General features: G+C 44.5%; 1 protein-coding gene across 1 annotated transcript in view; it reads left to right on the top strand.

Moving 5' to 3' along the window:
* The first annotated feature begins 200 nt into the window (after window positions 1–200).
* The window catches only part of NT5DC3 (5'-nucleotidase domain containing 3), an 85,267-nt gene continuing 73,162 nt past the window's right edge, over window positions 201–12,305 (top strand). The window contains exon 1 of the mRNA XM_007952390.2: window positions 201–396. Within this exon, the coding sequence (XP_007950581.1) occupies window positions 201–396 (196 nt within the window). The remainder of the gene's footprint in view (window positions 397–12,305) is intronic.

Genomic DNA, 12,305 nt, shown 5'->3' with positions numbered 1-12,305 from the left:
CCCGCCCCAATCCCGCCTCCGTCTCTCCTCCGCAAAGGCGGGGCCCACCCGCACACGCCCCGCCCAGTTCTTGGCCGGCTGTGGCCAGGAGGCGGGCCGCGGCGCCACATGCTCCGACGCAGGGAGCCGCCCACCAGCCGTGCTGAGCGCGGGCAGATCCAGGGCTCCGCGGCGCCACTGGCAGCGCGGTGCGGGAGAGCATGGCCACCGCGGCTGTGGCGGCCCGCAGGGCCGGGGCGAGGGCAGCGGCAGCCTTGCGGGGCGGCTGCGAGAGTGCATCCCGGGGTCAGCTGTGCTCGGGCCCCGCACGGCCCTTGTGCACGGCACCCGGAACCGCTCCGGACATGAAGCACTACCTGTGGGAGCGCTATCGGGAGGCGAAAAGAGGCACCGACGGTGAGTGCTGTGGCGTCTCCGAACCCCCGGGACCCTTCTCCGCCCGGCTGGGGCGGCGTGTCCTTTCCTTTGTGGTCAGCGGGGAAGCGGGAACCCTCGGATCCGGGCTGGTCGTGCTGCTGACCTCCGGGGCCCCCCAGTCGGGACCGGGTCTCCTCCACCCCCAGCCGCGGGCAGCATCTCCCCTGGAGAGCGACTCCGGAAACGCGGAAAAATGCGCCTCCAGAAACTTTACAACTCTTGCCTTTCTCCTGTTGGGAAAAGGTATTTTATAATTTTTTGAAGTTTTTAGCCAGAAATCTGCACGGGAAGCGCTTTTGGGGTAACACAGACATCGCCTCCGAGATGGTTACCCTGCACGCTTCGCTAGGTTTTGTTATTCACAGATGGTATTAGGCTGCTCACCGCAGGAGTCAGGCGGACGGCTGTGGGTGGGGAGGGCTGGGTTAGCTGTGTTTGAAATGGAAGGGATCCGGGTTGGGAGAGCTCTGGGTTTCCTACTGTAGCGTCTGTGAGGCGGGGATTCCATGGGATGGATGCTTTTTCAGCCAGGTGAACGTTAAATAAGCTTTGGTCGATTGTTAGGGAAACCGGCAGGGACGGTTATTATTATTATTATTATTTCCCTGAATTCTTCTGATAGTCAAGGAGGGAGGGATGGGAAAGGCCTGGTTCAAGTTTAAGGAACCTGGCCAAGATCACACCTTACCTCGGTAAAATGGACTGTCCCTTCTGCACTGCACAGCCTTCAGTGCAGCTGACCGACCACTTGGAAACCGGTGGAAAAGACCAGTGGTGATTAGCTCTGGGTACTGCTTTCAGGGGAGATTTACAATTGGAATTGTTAACCCTGGACGTTTTTTGATGCGTGTGGCATGAAGAGCTAGGGGGGAGAATTTTTGGTGGGAGAGACATCTTGAAGGATCACGTTTCTCACCTTTCCGCCAGAAGTCATTTTAGTGAAAGGAAGTAAAGTGCTTGTTTTCATCAGTTGGAGTGGTTTTTCTTAGGGAACTAAAAGTGGCTAGCAATGCTGAGTTCCGTGGAATAGTGGCTTCTTTTCTGAGTTTCCTTTTGCTCAGAGTTCAGTTTTGCATCAGGAATTGAAGTGGTTGAATGGTAAGGTAGAAGGGACACTGGCTTTGGAGATGTTTTGGATCACAGATCTTAGAGATGAAAGAAATTTAGGAGAGCATCTAGCCCAGCTTTTAGGCAGGCAAGATATTTTTACTTGAGTTTTTTATTGATGGCTGTATATTCAATTGCAGTTGTAAGGAGTAATACAGAGATCTTTTATATACCCTTTACCCAGTTTCCCCAGTGGTGTCATTTTTCAAAACAATAGCACATTTTGCTGCCTAATGCATTTGACTGCTAACCAGAAGGCTGGTGGTTCAAACCCACCAGCCACTCCGCAGAAGGAAGACTGGGCAATCTACTTCTGTAGTGATACCGCCTCAAAAACCCAAGGAGGGGTCTCTAAGTTGAAATTGACTCAAAAGTGAGTTTGGTTTTGGTTTTTTAGTACAGTGTATCGCAACCAGTATACTGACTTCTATACAATCAACAGGTTTTATTCAGTGTTCTGGAGTTTTACTTGTACTCATTGTATTTAGTTCTATATAATTTTATCACATGTGTAGGGCCACATATCCACCACCACTGTCAAGACAGAACATTTCCATCCCCTCAGTGATCCCCCAGATTTCCGTGTGTTACCACACCCTCCTTCCTCTGACTCCCACTCTCCTGTGCCCCTAATCCCGGGGAACCCTGTAACTGGTCTCCATTTCTGAAGGGGATTTTGAGGGATTGGCTCTGTGACCTTGGTGGCAAGTGTCTCTCTCAGCTCAGTTTCCTTAACTGCGATATGGGGATGACCTGTGAGCATTTTTAGCACCTGGCGGGTGCACAGTAGACAGGAGGTATCACTGTCACTTACTAAGTGACTGTCGGTTCTGCACACATGGAGCAGAGGTGGACGTGGATTATTTAGGTGTGGCATCTAGGTCCCCTTTGCCTGAGGCAGTGCCACAACTAGTTGTGTGGCCTTGAACAAGTCACTTGATCTCTCCAGGCTTTGGTTTCTTTCTCCCTCTTAAAATGGGTCCACTGGACTAAATCATTTCTCCCAACTGACACGGATTAGGAAGAGAGGCCTGGTGATCCACTTCTGAAAACCAGCCAGTGGGAACACTATGGACCCCAGCGGTCTGATTCCCAGCCAGTCACGGGGTGGCGCAGGGCCGGCAGCGATTTGATCCGTTGTGTAGAGGGTCATGTGCCTCAGGCCGTCCCTCTCACCCCTGGGAATGCAAGGACTTTGACTTTCCCAGCAGCTAGTTCCTTCGCTCCATTCGGGAGCTGTTCAGTTGGCCCCCAGCTCACGGGGGGGCCCCCGTGCACAGTGGGATCGGACCATTAGGATTGGTAGGGTTCTCATTGGCTGGATTTCAGGAGTAGCTCACCAGGCCTGCCTTCCTAGTGCAGCTTAGTGTAGAAGCTCTGCTGACACCCCTTCCCCACCGTGCAGCACTGAAGCCTGCACTGACAGGTGGTGGTGGTGCTCGGAGCGCACTGGCCTGGGAAGGCAGCCCGAGTCTCCTGCACAGAAGGCAGGAATTCTCTCCCTCCGTCCGTCTCTGCTGCCCTCTGTGCCATCCCAGGCCTGTTTAACTGAAGTCTGTGTCAGGATAGGGGCCCAATCTGAGTTCATTCAGCAAGTGTTTATCGAGTACTGGTGGCTGTAAAGGCTGTGGATTCACAGATGAGTGAGTCTGAGAAGGGCCCCCCGCAGTGGCTGCGCGCCTGTCCATGTTGCATTGAACCAGTGTTGCATGTATAGGAAGACTGGTAAACAGATAAGTGACAGTCCAGCTTGGGGGAGATAAACAGTGGGCCCAGGGACTCTGACACCAGAGAAGATAGCTGCTTGGGGAAGGCAGGAAAAGCCTTGCCAAGCCTGACACTTGAGCTGTGTCTCCTAGATAGGCCAGGTGAGAAGACGAAACATTCTTCTTTATATAAAAACATATATCTTTTGTCTTTCTTTTTTTTTTAGTTTAGGAGAGGACAGAATTATATTTTCTCATTTCCTGATTATTTCTGTCTGTCCATTTGGTCTCTTTCCTTAATCTAATCTGTTCAAGTATTTTCCCTTTGAAGGGGCTCACAGAATTAAGTCTGCATGTTGTTGTTGTTTGCCATCTGCATGTTGTTGTTGTTTTGCCATAGTGACCCCTCCTTGGGTTTCCGAGGCAGTATCACTGTGGAAGTAGATTGCCCCATCTTCCTTCCGAGGAGCGGCTGGTAGGTTTGAACCGCCAGCCTTCTGGTTAGCAGTCAAGTGCCTTAGGCACTATGCTACCAGAGTCTGCATAGGCAAGAGATAATTTTTATTTATTTTAGCTTTCTGGTGAAGGTTGATTCTGACTCATAGAAACCCAATAGGATTGAGTAGAACTGCTCCATGTGGTTTCCAAGGTTTTGAATCTTTATGGAAGTAAGCAGATCATCGTATCTTTTTTTCTCTTGCAGCTGCTGGTGGCTTTGAACCGCACACCTTTCAGTTAGCAGCCAAGCACTTAACTGTAGTGCCACTAGGGCTCCTTCCTGGTGACCTACTTCTGAATAATCAGCCATTGAAAGTCCTGGGGAGCACGTTCTGCTCTTACACCCGTGGGGTCGCCGGGAGTTGAAGTTGACTTGAAAGCAACTGGTTTAGTTTAGTTTTTTTTTTTTTTTAAATTAACATAGTCCGTATGGTGCAGTGGTTAAGTACTCAGCTGCTAACCAAAAGGTTGATAGTTCGAACTCACCTAGCGGCTCTGTGGAAGAAAGACCTGGCCATCTGCTCCCATGAGATTAGTGGAAAGAAAACTGTGTGGAGCATTTCTGCCCCGTCATGTGGGATTGTTATAAATTAAAATCGACTCAACGGCCCCTAACGACAACAGCCACCACCTTTATTCAGATTTCCTTAGTTTTTACCTGACATCCCTTTTCTGTTCCAGGATCCCATCCAGGACAGCACATTGCATTTAGCCATCGTATCTCCTTAGGCAGGCTCCTCTTGGCTGTTGACAGGTTTTCAGACTTTCCTTGTTTTTCATGGTCTTGACAGTTTTTAGAAATATTTGCCATGTATTATGTAGAATATTCCTCCATTGGGATCTCTTCGTTCCATTTATTTTAACTTGACAATTTTGGAAGTGCATCCTATATGGACCTAAGTTCAAAGAAAAAGTTCTTTGTGGCATAGTGCCTAAGGCATTTGACTGCTAACCAGAAGGCTGGTGATTCAAACCCACCAACCACTCCTCACAAGGAAGATTGGGTCTATGTCTGTAGTGTTATCCCCTTGGAAACCTAAGCGGGGGGTCGCTATAAGTCAGATTTGACTTGACAGCAGTGAGGTTGGTTGATTTATTTATTTATTTATTTTTAAATTAGGAAAGGAATTAGTGGTTTATAATTTCTAGCAAAAGAGTTAGACCCTCTAGTTTGCCCTTAGAAAAGTGGTTCTCAGTGTGGGCAGAGGGCGATTTTGTGCCCCAGGGAACATTTGGTGTTGTCTGGAGACTTTTTGATGGTCTCAGCCAGGGGAAGCGGTTATTTTGGCATCTGGTGGGTAGAGGCCAGGGATGCTGCTAAACACCCCGCACAGGACATACCCCAAAACAAAGACTTAGCCGGCCCAGGATGTCAGCAGGACCAAGGTTGGGAAACCCTGCCCTAGAAGGATGAACCCTCAGAAACCATTGTATGATAATAATGTGAAGAGATGGATATATTTGTGTGTAGTCTGTTATTTTCTCTTGTACTTCATATTATACACATGTTCTTTGAATTGAATTCCTGGCCTTCCTGGCTATAATCTTTTTTTTTTTCCCCTTAATTTTTACTGTGATTTGGGTGAAAGTCTGTAGAGCAAATGCATTTTCCATACAGCAGTTCATGCACATTTTGTCTCATGATGGTGACTGCAGTCTCCCACAATGTAACAGCTCTCTTCCCATGTCCTCCCCAAGTTACCTCTTCCCTGTGTCCTTCCCTCCCATGCACTCCTGCTCCTTGAGCCGTCTCCCTGTGCAAACACTCTGTTTTCCCATGATGGATCTCTTCAAGGAATGTGTCTACTTGATGTAAATGTTCAGCCCTTATGCCTGTCTTTTATTTCGCTGGAAGTCACAGGAGTGAGTTCCATTCCAGACCTGAAGGGCAGCTAGGGGCCATAGTCTCAGGTTTAACCAGGTTCTATCAGACCAGAAAACCTGGTCTTTTTTTTTTCCCCTGATTTTGAGTTTTGTTCCACATTTATTCTCCCACTCTATCCAGGATCTCCTACATAGATCACTCTCCAAGTGATTGACAGTGATAGCTGGGCACCATCTAGTTCTTCTGGTCTCATAGTCATATAGGCTGAAGATCTCATGGTGTACCAGCCCCTTGGATTAATTGTTTCCATGTGTCCTTGGTTTTCTTCATTCTTCTTTGTTCTGGATAAGGAGAGACCCATCATTGCATCTAGATGGCTTCTTACAAGCTTTTAAGATCCTAGTTATTACTCACCAAAGTAGGATGTGGAACAATATTTTTGTGTGGTATGTTATGCCAATTGAGCTTGATGTCCCCTGCGACCATGGTCCTGAGCCCACAGGTCCAACTACTCGCTCCCTCCAATTCCAGCTGTAATCTTTATGGTAGCAGTTTGCCAGGCCTTTCTTCTGAGGAACCACTGGGTGAGTTGAACCACCAACCTTTAGGTTAGCAGCTGATTGCAAACTGCTTGGGCCATCCAGAGACCTTAGGAACCTTCAACCTATCGTTTTGGTGTTTTGTGCCGTTGAGTCGGCCCCGACTCATAGCGACCCCTCCTTGGGTTTCTGAGGCAGTATCACTATGGAAGTAGATTGCCCAACCGTCCTTCCAAGGAGTGGCTGGTGGGTTTGAACCGCCAGCCTTCTGGTTAGCAGTCAGGTGTCTTAGGCACTATGCTACCAGAGCTCCTTCAACCTATCAATAGAGGAACCTTTTTTTTTTTGTGAAGTAATAGTTCAAAATAGAGGTTCTAAAGCATAGAATTGGAAAATCTGAATGGTATATATTAATAATACTGAAAGATGCTTAATTGTATGGCCACATGCTTTTTCCCTGCAACAAGGATGTAGAATCTGATGCTGTGGGGAACTGTTCACTTTAGTGGTTCTTGACCTTTTTGGGAGTCAGGGGCAACTGAGAATCTGGAGAAAGCTGCGTACTCTGTCTTTTGGAAAACGTACACATTTGCACTGTTGTACATATAACACACCTGCACCTGCAGGCTATCTCTGTAATTTCAGGGGGTTTCTGGAGCATCTGAATCTCTTCTGGAGCTCAGTCCTCATTTTGCCATCTTTGTTAACCTTCAAGAAAGTGCAGGACGGAGATGTTATGGGCTGCTTACGGAGGCAGAGGTCAGCATAGGAACTGTTTTCTAGATTAAAATGAAAATGAGCTAACATATATAGCATGCTTGAGATAGTGCCTGGCACACGGTAAATACCAGCTTCACCACCTGTCTGTCAGTTTGTCCTACTGTGGTGCTTGCATATTGCTGTAATGCTGGAGGCTGTGCCGCTGGGAGTGAAATACCAGCAGGGTCACCTCGGGTGGGCAGCTTTTAGTGGACTCTCCAGACCAAGATTAGAAAGAAAGAGCTGGTGATCTATTTCCAAAAATTAGCCAGTGATTCCAGGTGACATTGTTTGCTTTGCTTGCTTTGGGCATGTCATCACAAGGAAGCAGTCACGGGAGAGGGACATCATGTTTGGTGAACATAGAGGGCCGGTGAGGGAGACCTTGGTGAGATGGATTGGTACAGTAGCCACAGTGATGGACTTGAACATGCTGGTGGTTGTGCGGATGATGTAGGACCAGGCAGTGTTTTTCATTCTGTTGTGCATACAGTCAACAAAATGTCAGTTGCTATTGTTATTTATTTAAAAAATTTTGTTCTGTTGTTGTTGAGAATACTCACATCAGATCATACATCAATTTAACCATTTCCATGTGTATACTTCAGTGACATTGACTGTGTTCTTCGAGTTGTTCAACCGTTCTCACCCTCTTTTTCTGATTGTTCCTCCTCCATTAATATAAACTCACTGCCCCCTAAGGTTCCCATCTGATCTTTTAAGTTGCTGTTAACTTTATCCCATGTGAATAGTTCTCGAAAGACCATAATGCTCAAGGCAGACATTGTTTACTAGTGAAGATAAACTGTCGTTTGGTTTTCAGAAGACTTCAGGGGGTATTTTTAGTTTAAGGTTTAAAGATTATCTCGGCAGTAGATTTAGGGGTTCATCCAATCTTCATGGCTGCTGTTGTAATTAATATCATCATTACTCTACAAAGGACAGCTGAGTTTAACAGTGATAGTGAAAACCTGAAGATAGCAGATTCATTTCAAAGTGCTGAGAGAAAACAAGTGTCAACTTAGAATCGTATGCCCAGCTAAATCCTTTATGAATGAGAGTAAATCAAAGACATGTTTAGACATAGCTGAGGCCTCATTAGGATGTATAGGTAAGACATAGTTAGACAAAAAAGAAGCATTACTAAAAGATGTATGTGAATCAGGGAGAAGGAAAATGATGCCCAGGGGGAGGTGTGAGATGGACCAAGAAAGGGACAAATTGGTAGACGTGTGAGTAAATTTCAATGGTCGATGACAGTGTAGAAATGAGTTTAGAGGAGGGTGGGAGTGGAGATAAAGGAAACATAGCAAGAGCAGGAAAGAGCATAAAATGAGATGGTGGAGATAATTCCAAACCTATCAGAAAGCACAATAAATTCAGAGATGGAAAGACGGACTATCAAATCAGACACAAACAAAAATCTTGTTGGATGCTGGGGACAGAAAGATTGAAATCAGCAGTTGTCTTGGACACATGCTAACCAAAGAAAGCTGGCAAGCATTAATATCAGACAAATACTGAACTGCTCTTGAAAAGAAATAGCTATTAGCCAGAGTGAAGGACCAAATCTAGCCTGGGGCTGTTTTTATACATAGTGTCATTGTCTCACAGCCACACCCATTTGTTTCCATGTATATATTTTTCCAAGTCCACATTTTCTTTTCACAGCATCATGTAAGAGTGGAGTAGTTACAAAAGAGATTGTGTGCCAATCAAACAAACAAACAAACCAAACTCACTGCCATCGAGTGGGATCAGACTCATAGCGACCCCTCCTTGGGTTTCTGAGGTGGTATCACAACAGAAGTAGATTGCCCAACCTTCCTTCCAAGGAGTAGCTGGTGGGTTTGAACCTCTAGTCTTCTGGTTAGCAGTCAAATGCCTTAAGCGCCACACCACCAGAGAAATGTCTGACTCCTGAACTAAAGCTATGCGTGTCAATGTGGATGAATCTCACAAAAATAATGTTGAGTAAAACAAGCAAGTTGCAGAGGGACACTGATTATAAAAGGTTTTAAAACAAGCAAAAGGTAGGTGGCTTAGAGGGATGCATATGTATCTCTTCAGAAATGCAAGGGAATAGTAAACATCCAAGTCTGGGTATCCGGGTAGTGGTTACCCCTGCACACGGGAGAAAGATGCAGGAGGGGGCTCACGGGTTTTATTTCCAAAGCTGGGTGGTGGGTATGTGTTCTTTGTGTTACCTTTATATTTTTTCTGCGTGTCTCACCTGTAGCAAGATACATTCTTCAAAAGTCTTTGTTTAGGCATATGATGTTGATGATCCTGAAGCCACAGGAAAAAAGTAGCAAAAGGAGAAACCTGCCACATAATGATTTTCAGGTAGGGAAGAAATTCCTAACATAGGAGAGACCCATAGACTCTGGCAGGTGTCGGGGCCCTGGAGGTCACAGAGTTTACTTCTCTGCTGAAAGAAGGAATGCCTTTTATCACAGCCCTTGCTAGTGCCATCTGACATCTGCCTTAGTTTGTCATGTCATCATGTGGCTGCCCTTTTTACTTCAGATGGTTTGAGTCACAGACAGTAGTTCTTTCATGCATGGCTGTTTAAATAGGAAGATAGCAGTATCCCATTATCACTCCCCTTGAACTTCATTATTTCAGAAGTTTGTCTTTGTATCCACACTAGTTTGTCAGTATCCCTTTGAAAGCAAACATTTGGCCTTGACTACAGGAAACCATGTGTGGTCTGACTGACTCAAGTGGGGGAAGCAATTACCTTTTTCCTTGTAGTATTATACTTCTGTTAAGCAGCTCTGGTGGTGCAGTGCCTAAGGCATTTGATTGCTAACCAGAAGGTTGGTGGTTCAAACCCACCAGCTGCTCTGCGGAAGGAAGATGGGGTGATTGACTTCTGTAACGATTACCACCTTGGAAACCCAGTGGCGGTCGTTATGCGTTGGAATCCACTCGATGGCAGTGAGTTTGGTTTATTTTGAGATTATGCTTCTGTTAGATTACCTTAAGCATCAAGTGCTGGGTTAATTTGTGTTAAGAGTGTGGTCAGCCAAGACCCTGACTTTGTTGTCCCTATAATGACAAGATGTATTTTGTTGTTGTTGTTATGTGCCATCAAGTTGGATCAGACTCATAGCGACCCTTCCTTGGGTTTCTGAGGTGGTATCACTATGGAAGTAGCTTGCCCAACCTTCCTTCCGAGGAGTGGCTGGTGGGTTTGAACCACCAGCCTTCTGGTTAGCAGTCACGTGCCTTAGGCACTAGGCTACTAGAGCTCCTAGATGTGTTTTAGGGAAAGGAAAAAAGAGCAAGAATGAAAAGCCTTTCTTTGACTTTTTTTAAAATTATTTTCCCCATTTTTTTTTTAAATGCTTATAGCTGATTGAAGAAGAGCAGATTTCCCTCCAAAGCATCTATTTATGTATGTGTGTTTCATACATTAGCAGTTATTTAGAAGAAAATGATACTGTGTTCATTGTATCTTTTCAAAAATTAAATACTGCATGTTATAGATAAGGTGCAGAGAGAAAGGGGCTAGCTGATTGACCAGGCTGGATATTATAGGAAATTTTTGTATTTTAATGGATTAGCCCTTAACTTTGAGAAACTCATCTTTTTCAGTTTACCAGGGTTTTGAGGAACTGTTTCACACTAACTGAATTTGTAAGATACTGATATATGAGCCTGAACATAATTTTTCTAATCTGTATTTGGCAGTAAGTAGATTGAGCTATTTCTTTTGGCAGTTCACGGTGTTCTCTTTCGAGCAGGAAAATCTCTTCAAGAGACAGCATTACATCAGAACATTGTCTGAATATCCATTGATTTAACAAGTGTTTTTTGAGGACCACTATGTGTGTTGAGTGCTTTAACTGTACAAGCAGTCCCTGGGTTTCAATGGGATCTGTTCCCAAGTCTCTAAGTAGAATTTGTAGGTAAGTCAGAACAGGTGCATATGGTACTTATTAACTTTACTTGAGTAATGAAAAGGAGGAAGCCTTTTTGGTGATTTAAAAGCTGCATATGCAGCAAGGGAAGGTGATTGTGATGAAGAATATGTTGTAAGTAGGGGTTGGTTCATTCATTCCAAAGTCAGGGCAAATTTATAAAACATTAAAGGGCAGGTAGGAGTTGTCCATAAGTCAGATATTTGTAATCCATGGCCTGTGGGTATTAGTGAACAAGGCGGTGGTGTTAAGCTCCTTTCCTCTTTGGACCCTTACACACTGAAAATTAATAAGGAACCCAAAGTTTTGGTTTATATAGGTTATATTGGTAGTGACTGCATTAGAAATGAAGAGAGATTTAAATTATGTGTGTGTGTGTGTATATATATATATATATACACACACACACACATATACTTATATATGTGTGTGTATATATACTATATACTATATACACACATATATATATATATATGTATATGTATATAGTATATATATATAGTTGTTGTTGTTATGTGCTGTTGAGTTGGACCCGACTCATAGTGACCCCTCCTTGGGTTTCTGAGGCAGTATCACTACGGAAGTAGATTGCCCAACCTTCCTTCTAAGGAACTGCCAGCCTTCTGGTTAGCAGTCAGGTGCCTTAGGCACTACGCTTCCAGAGCTATATATATATATATATGTATATGTATATGTATATGTATATATATTAAATAAACATAGTAAATCAGTTATCTGTTAACATAAATAACATTTTAAGGTGTTAAAATAACTATTTTCCCAAACATTGGAAAAATGAGCATTTGAAAAATGTCGTGGTTTCACATCTTTACAAATTACTTTAATGTTTCAATTAATAGAAGACAATTGGATTCTCAGATCTGATTTTGCATTTGGTGTTTTGTAATGTCACACATCATGTAGCCTCCAGAAAACACCACTGTACATTGGTGAGAAAACAAGAGTTTGAAAAGGCAAATAGTGTCAGTATTAGTTTCCTATTGCTGCTATAACAAATGACCGTAAATTTAGTGTCTTAAAAACAACACATGTTTGTTTTACAGTTCTGGAGGTCAGAATTCCAAAACAGGTTAAAGTCACAGTGTCAGCAGGGCTGTTTCTTTCTGCAGATTCTAGGAGAGGATCTGTTTTCTTGCACTTTCCAGCTTCTAAAGACTGCTGTGTTTCTTGGCTGGTGGCCTCCTTCCATCTTCAAAGCCAGCAATGACTGGCAAGTCTTTCTCCCACAGCCTCACTCGTTTACTTAATCCTGCCTTCCTTTGGCCCTGCGATTAAGTTAGGCCTACCTGGATAATCCAGGATAATCTCTTTATATTAAGGTATTAATTCCATCTGAATTTTAGTGTTCCTTTGCCATGTAATTTAACATATTCACAGGTTCCAGAGATTAAAACCAAAACCCACTGCCATCAAGTCAATTCTGACACATAGTGACCTTGTGGGACAGAGTAGGGTTCTCAAGGTTTTAAGTCTTTTTTTTTTTTTTTAATTAATTTGTTGCTGT

This window comes from Orycteropus afer, unplaced genomic scaffold (assembly GCF_000298275.1).
Source record: "Orycteropus afer afer isolate SDZICR_OR568_19922 unplaced genomic scaffold, OryAfe1.0 scaffold00334, whole genome shotgun sequence".
In the NCBI taxonomy this organism is placed as follows: Eukaryota; Metazoa; Chordata; class Mammalia; order Tubulidentata; family Orycteropodidae; genus Orycteropus; species Orycteropus afer.
Note: the sequence above shows the minus strand (reverse complement) of the source record. Positions and strands in the feature narration are given on the sequence as shown.